Source organism: Erpetoichthys calabaricus, chromosome 7, assembly GCF_900747795.2.
Source record: "Erpetoichthys calabaricus chromosome 7, fErpCal1.3, whole genome shotgun sequence".
Lineage (NCBI taxonomy): Eukaryota > Metazoa > Chordata > Cladistia > Polypteriformes > Polypteridae > Erpetoichthys > Erpetoichthys calabaricus.
In genome coordinates, this window is record NC_041400.2 from 179,208,783 (window position 1) to 179,228,167 (window position 19,385).

General features: G+C 39.3%; 2 protein-coding genes across 2 annotated transcripts in view; one reads left to right on the plus strand and one right to left on the minus strand.

Annotated features, from left to right (window-relative positions):
* Positions 1–19,385, plus strand: part of LOC114654912 (baculoviral IAP repeat-containing protein 1-like) — an 828,238-nt gene that overhangs the window by 760,316 nt on the left and 48,537 nt on the right. The window lies entirely within an intron of this gene.
* Positions 1–19,385, minus strand: part of grhpra (glyoxylate reductase/hydroxypyruvate reductase a) — a 46,571-nt gene that overhangs the window by 22,080 nt on the left and 5,106 nt on the right. The window contains exons 2-5 of the mRNA XM_028805779.2: positions 12,401–12,531; positions 9,861–9,933; positions 8,409–8,525; positions 7,309–7,397 (exon numbers count right to left, since the gene is read on the minus strand). Of these exons, the coding sequence (XP_028661612.1) occupies positions 7,309–7,397; positions 8,409–8,525; positions 9,861–9,933; positions 12,401–12,531 (410 nt within the window). The remainder of the gene's footprint in view (positions 1–7,308; positions 7,398–8,408; positions 8,526–9,860; positions 9,934–12,400; positions 12,532–19,385) is intronic.

Here is a 19,385-nt window from a genome sequence, read left to right on the forward strand (position 1 = left end):
AGGTGACCAAGAACCCGATGGTCACTTTGTCAGAGCTCCAGAGGTCCTCTGTGGAGAGAGGAGAACCTTCCAGAAGGACAACCATCTCTGCAGCAATCCACCAATCAGGGCTGTATGGTAGAGTAGCCAGACGGAAGCCACTCCTTAGTAAAAGGCACATGGCAGCCCGCCTGGAGTTTGCCAAAAGGCACCTGAAGGACTCTCAGACCATGAGAAAGAAAATTCTCTGGTCTGATGAGACAAAGATTAAACTCTTTGGTGTGAATGCCAGGCGTCACGTTTGGAGGAAACCAGGCACCGCTCATCACCAGGCCAATACCATCCCTACAGTGAAGAATGGTGGTGGCAGCATCATGCTGTGGCCATGTTTTTTTTCAGCAGCAGGAACTGGGAGACTAGTCAGGATAAAGGGTTAGATGACTGCAGCAATGTACAGAGACATCCTGGATGAAAACCTGCTCCAGAGCACTCTTGACCTCAGACTGGGGCGACGGTTCATCTTTCAGCAAGACAACGACCCTAAGCACACAGCCAAGATATCAAAGGAATGGCTTCAGGACAACTCTGTGAATGTCCTTGAGTGGCCCAGCCAGAGCCCAGACATGAATCCGATTGAACATCTCTGGAGAGATCTTAAAATGGCTGTGCACCGATGCTTCCCATCCAACCTGATGGAGCTTGAGAGGTTCTGCAAAGAGGAATGGGAGAAACTGGACAAGGATAAGTGTGCCAAGCTTGTGGCATCATACAGTGGTGTGAAAAACTATTTGCCCCCTTCCTGATTTCTTATTCTTTTGCATGTTTGTCACACAAAATGTTTCTGATCATCAAACACATTTAACCATTAGTCAAATATAACACAAGTAAACACAAAATGCAGTTTGTAAATGGTGGTTTTTATTATTTAGGGAGAAAAAAAAATCCAAACCTACATGGCCCTGTGTGAAAAAGTAATTGCCCCCTGAACCTAATAACTGGTTGGGCCACCCTTAGCAGCAATAACTGCAATCAAGTGTTTGCGATAACTTGCAATAAGTCTTTTACAGCGCTCTGGAGGAATTTTGGCCCACTCATCTTTGCAAAATTGTTGTAATTCAGCTTTATTTGAGGGTTTTCTAGCATGAACCGCCTTTTTAAGGTCATGCCATAGCATCTCAATTGGATTCAGGTCAGGACTTTGACTAGGCCACTCCAAAGTCTTCATTTAGTTTTTCTTCAGCCATTCAGAGGTGGATTTGCTGGTGTGTTTTGGGTCATTGTCCTGTTGCAGCACCCAAGATCGCTTCACCTTGAGCTGACGAACAGATGGCCGGACATTCTCCTTCAGGATTTTTTGGTAGACAGTAGAATTCATGGTTCCATCTATCACAGCAAGCCTTCCAGGTCCTGAAGCAGCAAAACAACCCCAGACCATCACACTAACACCACCATATTTTACTGTTGGTATGACGTTCTTTTTCTGAAATGCTGTGTTCCTTTTACGCCAGATGTAACGGGACATTTGCCTTCCAAAAAGTTCAACTTTTGACTCATCAGTCCACTAGGTATTTTCCCAAAAGTCTTGGCAATCATTGAGATGTTTCTTAGCAAAATTGAGACGAGCCCTAATGTTCTTTTTGCTTAACAGTGGTTTGCGTCTTGGAAATCTGCCATGCAGGCCTTTTTTGCCCAGTCTCTTTCTTATGGTGGAGTCGTGAACACTGACCTTAATTGAGGCAAGTGAGGCCTGCAGTTCTTTAGACGTTGTCCTGGGGTCTTTTGTGACCTCTCGGATGAGTCGTCTCTGCGCTCTTGGGGTAATTTTGGTCGGCCGGCCACTCCTGGGAAGGTTCACCACTGTTCCATGTTTTTGCCATTTGTGGATAATGGCTCTCACTGTGGTTCGCTGGAGTCCCAAAGCTTTAGAAATGGCTTTATAACCTTTACCAGACTGATAGATCTCAATTACTTCTGTTCTCATTTGTTCCTGAATTTCTTTGGATCTTGGCATGATGTCTAGCTTTTGAGGTGCTTTTGGTCTACTTCTCTGTGTCAGGCAGCTCCTATTTAAGTGATTTCTTGATTGAAACAGGTGTGGCAGTAATCAGGCCTGGGGGTGGCTACGGAAATTGAACTCAGGTGTGATACACCACAGTTAGGTTATTTTTTTAACAAGGGGGCAATTACTTTTTCACACAGGGCCATGTAGGTTTGGATTTTTTTTCTCCCTAAATAAATAAACACCATCATTTAAAAACTGCATTTTGTGTTTACTTGTGTTATATTTGACTAATTGTTAAATGTGTTTGATGATCAGAAACATTTTGTGTGACAAACATGCAAAAGAATAAGAAATCAGGAAGTGGGCAAATAGTTTTTCACACCACTGTATTCAAAAAGACATGAGACTGTAATTGCTGCCAGAGGTGCATCGACAAAGTATTGAGCAAAGGCTGTGAATACTTATGTACATGTGACTTCTCAGTGTTTTTATTTTTAATAAATTTGCAAAAACCTCAAGTAAACTTTTTTCACGTTGTCATCATGGGGTGTTGTGTGTAGAATTCTGAGGAAAAAAATGAATTTAATCCATTTTGGAATAAGGCTGTAACATCATAAGATGTGGAAAAAATGATGCGCTGTGAATACTTTCCGGATGCACTGTAATTAGTTGTTAGTCTTGTACGGAGGATAATTTTGTTGTAGAGTAGTGATAAAAACAAAAATAAAACTCACTGTCAATGTAACTATGTTCCAAGCTCCAAATATATAAACAGCCAAATCAAATCACAAGCAGTAACTTTTGGACAATGTTTCATATAATCTATTGTCAGACATTAAAATTTCCACTCTTTTGTAAAATAATTCAAACTTTCCTGACAGGCGCCATTTGTTACAGTCACAGGACTTCACTGCACACCACAGCACATGCTGGAGGATTAGAAAGGCAGATTTGAAGAACAGCTAGGAACAAAATCAACTACCACACTGGAACTTCCACATGCTTATCATGCCATGAATGAAAAATGTTCTCGCATAAAGCAAAAAACTTTTCCAAAGAGTGTATATTTTTTATTTTCTCCTTAAATATTCTGGTTGACTTACTCTAAACCCAAAATTGTAAGTGATTTAAACTAAAATTTTTGTTCTATAGAGGTGCCTATAAACATTAGTGAGTGGTTTGTTTTTGCAGAGGGCTAATTACTATAAAATGGAGGAGAAAAAAAAGTTTGATACTAACAGCTGACTTAAGGTCTGAATTCAGTTACATAAATAGAATGAAAGTTGTCCACTTTAAGACTCGTAACACAGATCTTCAAGCAAACAAATATTAATCAAAACAATGAAGCTAGTTTCAAATTGCTTTTAATCCTGCCAGCACCGTTAGCTGTATGACCAATGTTCTGTTTAATTAAATGAATAAAGAAACAGTTTTTGTAGTGCCACTGGCATCAGCACAAAGCCATAATAGGAAATGAACTTGCATTATTTGCATTTAGATAGATACTTTTACCAAGCAATGTCACAAAGTGATTACAATCACTGAGCAAACGCTGATTAGCCGACATCTCTGGGGCGGAACACCAACCTACAGGGCAATCAGCTTTTTACTTTCCTTGTTTCTACCCTAAGTGTTTTAGATTAATTTACAAAATGAATAGAAAAACAGCAGTTGGCTGAAACACCAAGCCTGGCGACAATCCATTTTGTCCCAAGTAATGTAATGCTTAAGCGTGTATTTAAAGGAAAACCGTAAAAAGGTAAGGTCCACAGGGTACCTGCTCAAACATTTATAGGCTGGTCTGTGTTGTATAATACTAAGAATCAGCAAGCCCACTCAGGCTAGCAAACAATGGTAAATCAATAAACAAGTCTTTTACTGTGATAGAGCATGGATGTTGTGTCCGTCAGGGTGAAATGAACGTGTGCTTCAGTGTTCTACGAAGGCTGAAAAGCTGACTTTAATATCCAACTGCAGTCAAACCCAACATTCAAGCTAAGCAATCATTACATTCATCATCCGTAAAAGAAAGCAAATTGGTCAAGATTAAGGAAGGGAGTTATAGTAAGAAACAAAGCAGATTACATAAACTTTATTACATCTGGATTAGGTTACTTTACCCCATTCTTTATGGGGCATTCTTCCAAGCTTCATTAGATTAGATGGAAAGCGACTAATCTGACATTTTCAGCTCTCTCCCAGCTGTTCTCTTGGAATTAAGTCTGAACTTCAATTGGGCCACTCAGACTTGTCCCAAAGTCACTCCTGAGTTGCCTCAGCCGTATGCTTCAGTTTACTGTCCCGCTAAAATGGGAATTGGTGAAACACTGCACACGACTTCGGACAGAGGCACACGGAGTAGGTTTTCTTCAAGGATCTCTCTGTATTTGGCTGCATTCTTCATTCCCTCAAGTATGACCAGTCTACCTGTCCTACTGCGGAGCACCCCCATAACACGATGCTGCCAGCTTCACTGTAAGAATGGTATTAGTCAAGCAAACAACAATACCTGGAGTTCAATTTTTGTTTCAAACTAGTACTAGGGTTTTGTACCGTATTAACCATTACAGATGTGGCGAAACATTAAGCAAAATGACACCTTGTATTGGCCAACTAGAAAGATTACAATATTTAAGCTTTCGAGGCAACATCTTGCCTGAAGGGGCCAGAGTTACCTCAAAAGCTTGCATACTGTAATCTTTCTGGTTAGCCAATAAAAGGTGTAATTTTGTCTCAAACTAGAAAAGATTTTTCCCTCATTCTCTCATAGCCCTTTAAATGGAGTTTGGCCAGCTCCAAGAAAACTGCCTTTTACTCAAATAGTTTCTGTTCAGCTACTCTACCATAAATTATTAAATTGAGTGAACTCTACCAACATGGTCATCCTCCTATCAGGTTCTATCACATCATAGGACTTTTGAAGCTCTGTTAGAATGATACTGCATTCTTGGTCAACCCCTTTGTTGTTCTTACCTAGTTTCAGTTTGACAGGACTCCTTGAGGTTCCAAAATTAGATTTCATTAGGTAAGAGACCTAGGGCAGCATTTCTGATCCACCCAGACAACAGGATGAAAGAATGGAGAACAGAAGCAGCTTTCATTTTTATACCACCTTACTACAGGGAACAGCCAAAAATGAACTTATTTGCGGTTTTCATCCATTGCTTCAAATCAAATAGTTTTCCCAGCTGGGAACCCAATATTTTGTTTATTTTTTACAAATGTTAACCTTGGTGGCTGTGTCTGTGTGTCACATATGTAACCAAAAAAAGGACAGTGATGCTCTTCTCAATACAGAATAAGGGTAAAGCAAGTTTAAATCTCTTTCCACCACTATCCAGATGTCAGGGACTCATAACTCAGTCTTGACACCAAAGAACAGCCATAAATGGACTACTAACTGCCGATTAGTTATGGTCATCATAAGCAACAAAAATCATGGACTTAGCCTCGAAGAGAAGGGCAAGGTTGGGTCACCAAGCACGTTGGAAGGACCTGCTTTAAACACTTGAGCCAAACCAAAACTACTAGTTTTACAAAATACTTAATTCGCCTCAAATTTGAAGCCACACATTAAATAAATGCTCCCAAAAATATGTTACTTAACCCATGTACTTCACCAAAGTAAGCAAGGTGAATTGTATTGGGTGGCAGAGCGTTAAATCGCTAACACTTTATAGTTTAGTTAATGCAAAAAAAAAAAAAAAAATGCATATTACTACTGTAGTTTACTATTATGTAACAAGTCCTTAACATACACTTTTGTGTCTTCATTACACTTAAAGAATCGGTAAAGTGTTTATTCATCTCTGCAATATGACCTGCTAACAAAACTTCACATTGAGTAGTCCGACACGGCTTCACGAAGACACAGTTCTCTTGCTTTTACACAAGACCTACGAGTCCTTCATATTAACAAGTAACTTTCCCAGTCATGTCCATATGCCTGCGACAGCCCAGGTTGGCTCCACACTACCTGGTTGCTCAAGGGAGCCTCTTGAACTCGAAAATGGTTCTCTGCTGGGGGTAAGCAGAGGATATGTCAAGTTTGTAGAAGGATGCACCCGGGAATGAGTTTCTAGAACGGTTTTCTGCTGTGCATTTTAACCTTGATTTTATTGGTATATTTATTTGGATTTTAACTTTCACCTGGCAACTTGTTTTTATCGGATTATTTTTTGAAGATCTAGGTCAGTGCACACTTGGACACTGTCATTTTTATAAATAAAAGCACCCAAATGTCTTCATCAACCCCTTGTGGACTATGCGTGTGTCCTCATTTGTCTGGCTCATCTTTGGGTATGTTAAAAGCTTCTCGATTTCAGGAGCCTCTTGAATAAACTATACAGCATGGAGTCAACCCAGATCGTCCCAGTGACACACTGCACAGAGATGAATAGCCAACCCATCTACTGATATTTTAGAAGTGTTAAGACTAAAAGAAGCCTTTTAAAAAGGCTACACAAGAGTAAACAGTAAATAAATGCAAAATGCATTTCCTAATGGTGTTACCTTTTAATCCAATATTTCATGCAGAATGAAGACAGGGGGGTATGGGGAATGGAAGCCAATAGTGGCCAATGCTATCATGCGACAGAAAAAAGGTCCACAAATGCAGGTCCTTCGGGGGAAATGTATATCGACATTACTCTCGTCATGTAATCTGCCTACCAGATATATGCAAATGTATGATCAAAACAAAAAATGTAATATATACTTCTGGAATAAGTAGAACACCTCATAAAACAGGAAACTAAAGTCTCATGGGAATAACTTTTTGAAATAAAGACCTGCCTCACCCCCTCATTCATCAGTCCTTGGCTTATCTGCATGAAAACACAAGATTAAAAATTCTCAGCCACCACTACAGATATATAAAAAAAACACACACCACACCCACCATACACATCTTTGGGTGGATTATTCCTTTAATAGGCATCAATATCAACGCAAGTACTTAACTTGTACCAGTATTACAGTTACTGGCCTGTGTACAAGGTTACTCATTCTTGCTAAGTTAGTGTTTTATCTTTATTGCTCAGCTGTAGCATGCAAGTATTTGTAAATATTCCTGTTCCATATTTACAACAGTAACATTTTGAAATCTAGATTAATGACCTTTAGGAAACAGCAAAACAGTTCAAAAACTATCAGCTTCTATTCATTCTCTTTGCAGTACTTTACTGTATTTATACAGACTCCCTGCCATTGACCCTTCATATCAGAGGAACACTTGCTGCTTTGTGTCAGTTTTAAATACTTAATATATTAAGATGCCCATTATCTTGGGTAATAAGATCTACTATACCTAATAATGTATTAAATACCTATTCTTCCGAGTCCAACAACTCCTACAGTGCTATTTGATAGTCCATAGCCACACAAATGAAGGGGTTTCCAGGTAGTCCATTCACTGCTGCAAAGGACAGGAAAAATGTACATGTAATAGTTACAACATCCACATTAGATTAATGCTCAGAACATGCAAAAAACTTGAGTTACTCATGTTGCAATGACCAAAATTGCAAGAACCCCCCCAGGTAAAAAACATGCATAGGTTTGCTGCTGGAGAGACAGCACAGGTTACCATTACACGATAATCTAATGTTCTAATGCAGGAGCTACAGGTTAAATTGCTCAGTCTGCATTACAAACTACAATAGGCAATTTAATTTAAAAAAAAAAAAAAAAAATTTACATCAAACGAGTTTGCAATAAATACGGCAGATGGAAATGCAAGAATAATTTGCACTTCAGCATTCTGAACTTTAAGAAAACGTTTTATAGAATGGACTAGAAATTTCAATAAATTTGAAACAAGCGCCCAAGACACTTCTTAGCTTAAAACAGGTGGCGACAAAGTTGGTCCTGGATGGTGGCACTGGCTTCAGGTTTTTCTTACAACCAGTTTACTAAATTAGAAACTAATAAAATGGTCTTATTTTAAAAATTTTATAGCTTGTTGGCGTTTTCATTCTGCCAGGTCAGGGGATTCTTATAATTCAATTTCTTTCCAAAGGTTGTTGTCCGAATGATTTATACCTTGAAGCACATTAGTAATCCTCAAACCTTCACTTTTTTCTTCAGATTCTTTCCAAATATAAACAGGTGTAAATGAAAAGGATTGCTGTTGGTTCCTTTGTCATCATTTGCATTCCATTGCTAAAAAAAGGGACCAATTAAACAGTGAGCACTGCCATTTAAAGCTAAAATAAGCAATTGAAGTTGAGGGAACCTTAAGTGAGACAACTAAAATGATTATAAAAAAAAAAAAAAAAAAAAGTGCTTCAACAATAAAATCAACTTAAGAAATTGGGTTGCAACAAAAAACCTGCAGCCAATACAGCCTTCTAGGACCAACTTTCTAAACTCCTGGTTTAGAGTTTAAAAGTTTTTCACTAATAAATGAAAACACTTTGAGACTTACTTTTTTACTGTTTCCACAGCCTCTGGTAGTCGACGAGCAGTTGCAAGAAGCAAAGCTACAGTAAGCTCAGCAGTGGCATCTGTCAGCACATCTGGGGTATATCCTACACGAATCCCTCTAATCAAGAACAGGATCAGTAATAAACATTACTTATTATCACAGCCTATTTCTAAAGCAAACATCATTCTAATGCTCTTTGCAAGTATAAAGCTATTAAACTATAAATGTATGGAACCAATTCAAAAATGTTACAACCCAGTAAATACAGTATAATAAAAAGTTATACAGTGAATAAAATGCAGTAGTCCATGTGGGAAAATACAGCTGCATCACTTCTTACCATGTTATAACATATCCCAGTATTGTGTTTGTAACCATTGCTTCTCAAGTTACACATTTTTCTCTTTTCAACCGAGACGGTGGGTGTGGGTGTGTGTGTGTGTGGAAGTACAAATTACCTTCCACAAACACTTCTGTCATACAAGTGTCTCCCAGTACTGGCGATATACTAAAACTACCCTGCATATTCATCTGCATATAATAAAATTCAAGTACTTTGTCAAAGGACACTTTGGGATGAAAATATAAATCACTTGCATTGAAATATATTTCATCAAGCAATTTAAAGAGAGAATTCACTTATGTAAGCAAGAACAACTCAACATCTAACATGGAGGATTGTATCCAAAAAGATTACTGCAAATACAACTGGACTTGAATATGCAACATTTGCACAAAACTAACCAGCTTATATTAACCACTAGGAACTGCAGCCCACCATCTGCCAATGGCATATGCACTTAACATTTGTTAAAATCTAATTGCTGCTGACAGAACTACAGGAAGGTCGTGTAAAACTGAAAAGTACTGCAATGCCTCAGCTGGCAATGACAACAGCAAATCCCCTGGTCATTCTACTGATCAACTTGAAGATCTGATAATACTGTCTGCACTGTAAAAAGAGTACCATGGTGGCATATATGCTATTTTATGTAGGATCATTAATAAACACTGAATTACTGACCCAAGCCATAGGGCCTATCAATGCCCCAATAAATAAACAGTAACTGCATGTTAAGTTTAGGTTGGACCTATGGAGCTACCACCTGCTATATCATTACACACATTAATGGATTAACACGGTTTTATTTGTAGGGCACTTCAGTTCCTTAAAGCCACGATCAGAATTCCACCTTGTCTCAAATAACCGTTATACCAATTTTGCTTATAGATCTAATTCTGTAAGTTTAAGCAGAGCAATGTATGTATGCATGAAAGAAGAGAGACTGTCCTATTAAAGTTTAAAATTGGTGCAATTTTTTTTTTTTTTTTTTAAAACTAGTCACAATACTACCAGAAATAATTGCCATTCATTTGTATATTAACACTGTACATTAAAGGGGAAAATCAAATCTGAAATTAATGCAATATCAGTGGTTCTCCAATACTCACCTCTTCTTGATCTCCTCAATGGCAAGATGATCATACCCTACTGAGAAAGTACTAATCACTTTCAGGCTGTTTCCTAAAAAGTATGAAACATTAGTAAAATAAGATTTGACATAAAACACTTGATTGACCCTGAATCTATTAATCATTCTAAACCAAGCAATTTTTTTTTTTTAAAAAAGCAAAGAGGCAACCAATTAGCCCGGTTCATAAAATTAGGAAGGGACAACATTGACTGGTAATTCTACTTCTTCTTAGTTAGCCTGCAACAGATTGGGTGTCTCCCATTTATCAGCTACTAGAATTGAAGGTAGACTTTTGCAAAGTAAGGAGTATTGTTGAAAAGCACCACATCACAATTAGAACTGGCCAAAGCCTATAGAACATTTGTGAAGGAATTCCATTATAAATCACCAAAGTAGGTTACCAATAAGGAGGCGAAGCAAACTCTGGTGTGTTCACTCAAGTTCCCTGAAATCACAGAAATGTTTGGGATATTCGCCAAACTTAGTGAACTGCATTAAAGTCAAGGGGGAAGGACTAACTGAACTAGATTTGACTGGATTATAATGGTGCAGTCATCTATAAAGTGTCCCCGAGGGCTAGGTATTCGTTTGTCAACTATACTGGACCGATTATGGTGACCAAAAAGATGTCCTCAGCTGTGCCAACCACTGCACCTCCATTAAAAAAAAAAAAAAAAAAAAAAAAAAGCTAGCCAATTATAGGATTTCATCAAAACAAAGCAGAAATACCAAAAAAAATTGCAGTCAAAACAGGGAGGAAAGAAAAAAGGGAGGTAGGTCTTTTAAAAGGCAGAAAATTCAAAGTGGTGTGTCATGATTGACACCGCTGGCTCCTTCTGTTTTTTGAAGGCTCTCTGAACAGAATGTGCTGATACTTTATCTTTTTTTGATAGAAGAGAAAGTGCAGAGGCGGCTTTATGAAATAACGAAAGACTTATTACGGTTTACAAGAAGTTTGTTTTTTGGGGGGTGCGGTGTCAGGCTCCTTCAAGGTTTGTTTTCACTTTCGAACCTCCACATGGTTAAATATTAAACATGCATACGGAACATGCCTCCTCTTATGACAACAAGGAACTAAGATCGACCTGCACATTTGGCTACAGGTACAGATAACCCATCCCACAGAGTCTGTAATGTGAATGATCAACATTATATACCCAGTTTTTTTTGGGGGGGGGGGGTCCCCACAAACGTTTGCTGTTACAGCTCCCGAGGACATCGCACTGGCCTTGCAACACATTATGGAGTGCGCTGGTATATATATAAAAAAAAATTCTAAACCTGCCGCATTATCAGAAATGATTTGACAAACAAGGGTGAATGCAACAAATTCACTCTGAATAACATTTTGGCAAAATCCTCTGATCAACACTATTACCTTTCTCATGGTAGCATAAAAACTGTTTTAGGTAGCCTTTTTTTTGCTTGGTTTTGACGTATCATCCATCCATTTTCCAACCCGCTGAATCCGAACACAGGGTCACGGGGGTCCGCTGGAGCCAATCCCAGCCAACACAGGGCACAAGGCAGGAAACAATCCTGGGCAGGGTGCCAACCCACCGCAGGACACACGCACAAACACACCCATACACCAAGCACACACTAGGGCCAATTTAGAATCGCCAATCCACCTAACCTGCATGTCTTTGGAATGTGGGAGGAAACCGGAGCGCTCGGAGGAAACCCACGCAGACACAGGGAGAACATGCAAACTCCACGCAGGGAGGAACCGGGAATCGAACCCAGGTCCCCAGATCTCCCAACTGTGAGGCAGCAGCGCTACCCACTGCGCCACCGTGCCGCCCATTTTGACGTATCAGTATATTGTAATATAAACACAAACAAGGTTAGTTAGTAATGCTATTAAACTGCAATAATTGATCAAGGTTTACACAGCAACCATTTATCTTTGAATCGTACAAGTTTGTTGTAAGCACATTAAAATTTCCTGACATGAAAACACATGCATGCAGCACTTAAAAACTTAGGGTTCATTTTGCTAGTCAAAAAAGTTTAATCACATTGCAGTTATGTTGTGTATACGGACGGATATGTGCCATTCTATAGTCCCGTTCCATTGAGAATGGACCCACTATGCCGTTTGCCATTAGCACAAACTTCACACATTAACTCTGAGACGAGCATGTGCCTTTTTAAAAAGGCGATTCATAAGTCAGTACAACAAGGGCTGGGGTGAGAGAAACACACACACCACACTCTTCCGTCACCTCTTTTGACTACTTTGGATTCCTTTTCTTCCATTTCATCAGTAGGAAAGCAGTAGATACTAAAGTGAGCAGGTTTTTACATACAGGGACAATACTTTTGCGATTCTGTTTAGGATGACCGTCAAGTTTACTTGTCAACGATGCCTCTTAGAAGGGGAGGGTGGGGGAAAGAGTGTGAAAAGGCCAGGTCTATCAAATTAACCACTTAAAGTTACAGGCATAAGATTTCAACTATAATTATGCAATAAACAGGTTTATATATTAAAAATAAATAAAACCCACCACATACCTGCAGTATCTAGAACTTCCTTGTCAATCTTCTCAGAGAGAAGACACAGAACCCCATGTGCTCCAGAAATTCCTTTCAGCAGTTCTTCCCTTGGTACTGGTTCATCAGAATCCCATTGCTGGACATCACAGCTAAAACAGATTTTTGGGATCATCATTCCATAAAGAAAAGCTTATCCACCTGAGGCCTTAACTCCTTTCAGAAAGGAAAGGAAGCATGCACTATATTAAAAAACTGGGACCAATGTTTGCTTTCCATTTCCATAATGGATTTCTACTAGTCGCAGTAGTTGGTATGTGTACTACAGTTGGTTCCAAAAGCAGTATATACAAGGAAAGAATCTGTTCTTGATGGAACACAGCAGTCCAGTCCATATAACACACACACCCCCCAGGTATTGCCACTATGGATCAACTCAGATTCATGACTGACTTTGTATAACAACACATATGCAACCAGTGTGACAATGAGGAAAACTTAGAAGACAACACAGAAACAAGATGTGGTGAAATCAACTGCGGTAAGCCACCATGCCACCTCAACCAATGTTAAATTAACCTTAAGTTTCAAAGTGACAGTAAACATGTGCAGGTAAAGAGCAGAGGTCAAATACTGAAGTTTTTCTAATTCGAGGTGGGCAGTATGACCAAAATTCTATATCACGCTATTTTTCAAAATTCTGCCGGTTTCACGGTATTAGACGGTATTTTTTTTTCCCCCTGCATGAGTGGATGTTAACCACATTTTCCACTGCAATTACTGCAGTAGACTGGCTAAGAATAACCTATTAGACTGTAATGAGAATTGTACATCGTACAAAAAGACATTTTAATGTACACACAAGTATTAATCCAGGTTTGCATGGCCCCATAAAGTGATTTTTCAAGGGGGTGGCACTAAAGAGAAGGAATCACATTGCATGACAGATGCAGTCAAAATATAGAACCTTTAATTGAACAAATTTTGCAAAAGCTTAAACTATGATTTTGACAACATATTTTCAACCATCCAACGAGGCATTTAGACTTGGTAAAATATCCAGAGGTGTTTGTCAAAAGTTGGATTGCACTGAACACGTCTTAGAAAAGGAATAAATAGTAAATATTTTTTGTAAACCAACTACACTTTCTGTTAATGTTAACAATCTCTGTCCACTGACATGTTAAAAAGTGACTTTTTAAACAATTTTACCATAATTAAACTGCATAATATTTAAACTAATAATAACAATAAAATTCATAATAGTATTACTGATAGTTGCACCATTACTTCAAGGCTTCAAGCCCAGGTGCATTACACAGTATTCACCAAATTAAAATAAAATAAAACAAGTGCAATTTGGTGATGACATCTTACCAACTGTACCATCATTTAGGCAAACTGCATTAATACGGACCTTGCTTCAAGCTAAGCTATATACATAAATAATAAAAACTGCAACTTGCATTTATAATGCTGTTTGTGGTGTAGCCCTATGGAAGCGCATTAGGGCCACTGAAGAAAAAAAAATATGGACACGGAAGAAAAAAAAAAAACAAACTATATGTCGAGAATAAATTCAACATGTTGACTATATCAAGATTAAAGTCGACATTTCCACTTTATTCTCATAGTTTTTTATAATTAAAGTAGAATGTTGTAAACTAAACTTCATCCTAAAATCAATGTTTAATTAACTTGTGACGGGGTTTGAGAAAATCTAGTAAATGCAGCACATCAAATACTTTGTGTTAAGTGTTCCCCAACCCAGTCGTTAATCACTACGCTTCTTAAACTGACTTCCTCCACACTAAGAACAGGCGCCTGCAGCAATCACCGCACAGAATCCATTCACTTCATGATATTCCTGCTCTCTACCAAAACCCCAGTTCCTATCTTTCCTTTTTCTTTCTCCACATTACCAATTACCACATGATAAACGTCTTTGTGAAATTAAAACTAGTTATTAACTTAGCCGACGGAGTGTTCAGAACTTTAAAAATATCTTCGTTATACTTGTTTAATTATGCCATCCATTCAGAGTTGCGCCCATCTCTGAACGAGTCGCCAGCACGTTGCAGGATGAATTCAAGCAAAACATACACTAGCAAGTACAAAAACAAGTACAGCTTGGCTTGCAGTATTATTCAGTAGTATAGAAACAGTATTTACACATCTGACCTTTTAAAACTAAAGTATCTCCAGGCGACGGACGCGACTCCTTTTTTTCGGCAAAAGTTCTTCTGTTTATCATGTTCAACTTTACTTTTAGTTCAGTTTCGGAATGCTCTCTGTCCATTTTCACCGCGCGGCATACCTATGCTACCACCCACTATTTGGTGGTGTAGCAGTGAAAAAGGTCCCCACTTGAACAGTTTCCCGCTGCGCCACGTTCCAAACGTCGTTTAGGCAATTTAAACCGATGTTGCGGTATAAGAAAAATCCATATCATAAAAAAAATAAAATGTTTTCGGTATGAACCGGTATACCACCCAGCACTAGTTCTAATCATTCAATTTTTGTATACTGTACTTTATGAACATCAGCCAGCATTTGGAAGTTTTTTTTTTTTTTTTTTTTTAATAAAACTTAAGTGGTCAAAAATGCTCCATTGAAAAAGCTTGGATATTAAAAATTCAGGCTTTGTCATATGTTGTTCTTTCTGCTGAGGAATCAAGTATCTACTGAATTTTATACACAGACAGAATCTTTCAAATAATTTACCATTAAAATAGCAAAAAATAAAAAAGTTTTGCATGTGATTTCCACTCCAAAAAAACACCCCACTACCCCTAGAAAACGTAAAATAAAAATTTGCAAAGAAAAAAAAATTCTCAATTCTATTTTTTCCTGTCTGATTAATACTCCACAGCTTTAAAGACAGTTGAGAGATCAACAGAAGACCACAAGTGTAAATACGGTTGAAGGCAGTGCATTAGTGTGCCACCAAATCCAGGTATATTAAACATTTTCACTAAACAGCTCACTTAGTACACTGGATCTGTAACGGGACATTGTTAGGTTCAAACCCAGACCTGGATTATGTACATGGAGCCTGTATGTTCTCCTTTTGTCTCTATCCTTTATTACTCCCACATTCTCAAAGTTTTGCATATTTGGTTAAATGGTCCAAGTGGAAGTGTGGCTATGCACACGAGTGGACTCTGCAATGGACTGGTTTCCTGTCCAGGTCATGTGTTTAACTTGTGCCCAGTACTGCCCCAGATAGGCTCTTGCTCCTCTGAACCTGATTAAGCAGTTTTGAGAATGTCTATTAGTTTGTCAATGAACATTGAGATTACAATAACCAGTTACCAAAAACAAAAGCACATTTTTAATGTTACTTTAGAAGTGGCAAGATGAATTGTGGCATCACATGTTAAAGCATCCTACAAAAAGGATTCATTTTTATGTGAAAATGTCCTTTTCAGAGTTAGAAGCCTTAGCCACAGGTATATAGACAACCAATTTTCTTGTCATCCTTAGGCATTTACCTGTGTGTGCGCACATCACGGATTTTACTTTACAAATACAGGTTTAGAAGCAGTCAGTCAGTCTACCACAGACATTATAAAGAAATAAGGGTCTTGACCAGTCACTATGGAGACATGAAATGGCAGTGGTCAAATAAATAGCAAAACTAAATATAAAATTCACTAAAACAATCCAAGTCAACTTCCTGAACTTTTGCATTTTGTTTTTAGCCATCAAATTTAATAAATTCTTGCACAACTCCACTGAACAGCCAATCAGATTGTTGAATTCAGTAGGTACACGTGCCAGTCAAGACCAACTGCAACAGGAAGGCGACATTCTAAACATGCAACCGTAAAAATGTAAACAATGAAAAGTGAAATAAGTAATTGGTAGACAGCTTCAGGTTTCATCTGTTGGCAGTTTCACCTCAGACCACAGGCTGGCACAGTCACTTGCTGCCTCCCCTGCCCTTTTATCCTGAGAAGAGAAGGTCAGCATTAGGAACAATGATGTCCTTTCTGGCTGAGGCAACCTGGACCTGCCCCTTCCAAGGGTGCGCTTAAATAGGCCGCTACCACAGCATCTAGTCAGTCAATTGAATCAAGTCTACAAAGAGGTTTCTCTATAACAATAGCTGCTATCCACCCAGTCCCACCAGGATTCATCTTTGGTGCTTCAAAGCTATCTTGTCAGCTTCTTATTACAGAGGTGTAGTGGGCATGATATTTATTGAAAACGACAGACACTTAGGACCTCACAACAGTGGAGGTGGATCCATCCAAACAGCTTCAAGCTCAGAGGGTAAAGGTCTTCAAACTAGCATGACATGTAGACAGGGAGACTATGGGAAGAACAGCATTCGGAGGATATACAAGCATGCAGTCCTTTCAAATATAAGGAGGTATCGAGACACCAGTGGGAGGAGGCCGGCTGGGCACCGATTTCTCCATTCCAGATGACGCAGGCACACAGGACCTATTACAACCTCAACAAGTAGGGTGCCAGGAATTATGACCAGTTGAAGGTTGATTTCCTATCCAGGTACGGTGTCACTGGAGATCTGACAAGACAATTTTCAGTGGTGCTTTGACCAAGAACAATCAGTGCACTCCCAAGTGTTTGATTTAGGGGCAAGCTGGTTCACTAGCTGAAGCCAGAGACCAACTGTGCTGAAGGTGGCGTAAATCATAGCATGCAATTATCTAGTGTATCCTCTCCACAAGATTCTTGCTAGTACATCCGGGTGGCAAGCCTGGAAAAGACTTGGACACTAATCAAGACCCTGGAGTGGCACAGGGCAGTCATGCTTTTGAAGAGTTCAAGAGGACCCAAAGGCCACTGTAAGACCTGCATAAGACAAGCCAATTAGGAGTTCAAACAAGGAGAACATCCTATGAAAACAAAATCACCACTAAAACGGACATAAACTGTCCTTGCCTCAACAAGCCAATGGGCAAGAGATGTATTCTAGTTTGACAGTTGCTAACCTGCACTCTCTCTCCCATATACAGGTATGGTGGCAATACATGGTGAATGACAATAGAGATGTTGTTCCCAGAATCTATTGATGCTGTTGCCTTAAATCCATTATGTAGTACCAGGACAGTGGGGCTCAGAACAGACCAGCCTTGCTGGTATCCACAGGTAAGCCTGCAGGCATAAGGGCCGGCTTATACTTCACGCTCAGAACGCGTATGCACACACATCATGGCTGCCACACGTCCCCAGCATTCATTTGATGCATCCTCCGAGCACATCCTCAGGAAATGAATGCAATGTGTGCGAGAGTTGCAGTGCCAGCAAAAATTTGGTGGGTCGGGTGGGCACAGTGTGATGAAGCCATTTTGCAGATCCTACAGGATCGATGCGCGTGCGTCTATTTGATTAATGGTTTGGTGAAGCAAAATGCCAACATACAAATGCATTTGTGGTGCTTTTATATTCAAGCATCGCATACTCCACAACATAAGGACATGACACATTTTAAAAAAAAAAAGTCACACATACCATCATATCACATCAGAATGTATGGCTGCGTATTTGAGCCACAAAAGGAAAGAAAAAAAAGTTAGGGACACAGTGAAAAGTGCTATTTTGCGATTAAAGTGGAAATTTCAGCTTAAGTCTCAAAATGTCCACTTTAATCCTGAACTTTATCACTGAAGTAGACCATTCTAAATGTCATCTTAGAACCGACCCAGTTGTTAATCACCATGTGCTTCTGGGCCTCCCTCCTGCATTGACAGCAGCAATCACCACAGAGAACACATTGAATTTATGACATTCTAGCTCTCTGTACATTTAGAATCCTTAGAGGTTTACTCCATATCACTTTCATGATGAAATGCAGGGGTGGAAAACTCCAGGCCTTGAGTGCCGCAGGTTTTCAGTCTTACCATCTTAGTGACCAGTGTTTGCTGCCAATTACTTTTTAATTAACTTGACTCAGGCCCCATAGTGGTTTCTTTTTCTTTAATTAGCAGCCAAACCAATAGAGACACAAAACAAGCCACCACATGACCAGCTCCCCTGTGCCCATCACACTATCTGCAGTTACAGAGAGGTGATGGTCTTGGTAAGGTTGATCTCTCAGGTCACCAAAACATTTTGATGGTGCTCTAAGAAAGAGCAGAAAAAACAAGTTTTTAAAATGTGTGCGGTGGCAGAATGAGAGCAGCAACAAGCCATGGAATTAAATAACGGGTTTAATTAACAGCAAGAATTGGCTTCTCATTAAGAAAGTGATCGGAGTGAAAATGGTTGGAGTTTGAAGCCCCAGTTTAGCTGGTCATCTGTTAGCTCGTTTCACATCTCATTTCTGCTTGGCTGTCATTTAATGAAAAAAGGAATCAATTCAGAAGGCTGAACTCTAACAGTGCTATTAAAGTGATGGGGAAAGTTAATTAGCAGTGAAAACTGGTCACCAATTAAGAAAAGGGTTAGAATGAAAACCTGTAGCCACTGTGGCACTCCAGGCCTGGAGTTCGCCACCCCTGTGCTATTGTATGTGTGTGCTCAGAGTGCAATGCCATGGTTATATAGACAGGACTGCACTACTTAAGCACACTTTGTATTTTCTTATAGGCATGGAAAGGATCCCCCCCTTTTCCTTCAAATCTATTGCACAACTTTGCAATTATTTCAGAATGTTAGTATCCAGTATGCCATGTACTGTAGTTGTCTACAGTGTAAATTCAAAAGGGGAGAACCCTGTAGGCTTGTGGAACTGCCTGGTAGGCAAATATGTTGAGGGGGAGTAGCTGATTCCGGTATCTTCTGTGCTCGCTGATAACCATGCATACTGTAGCATTTGTTTGAGCATCTAATTAAACCACATGACTAAACTATCTGTTTAACCCTTTAACCACCCTCTGCCGGATACATCCGGCATCGTTGTTTTATCGCTAACACCATACTGCCGGAATTATCCGGCACATTTGTCTATGGTTATATGAATGCCTGGCGCGTAGTGTAACTGACAGTTTGGCGTGGGTATTATTACTACATTGTATTTCGACAACTCTGTGGT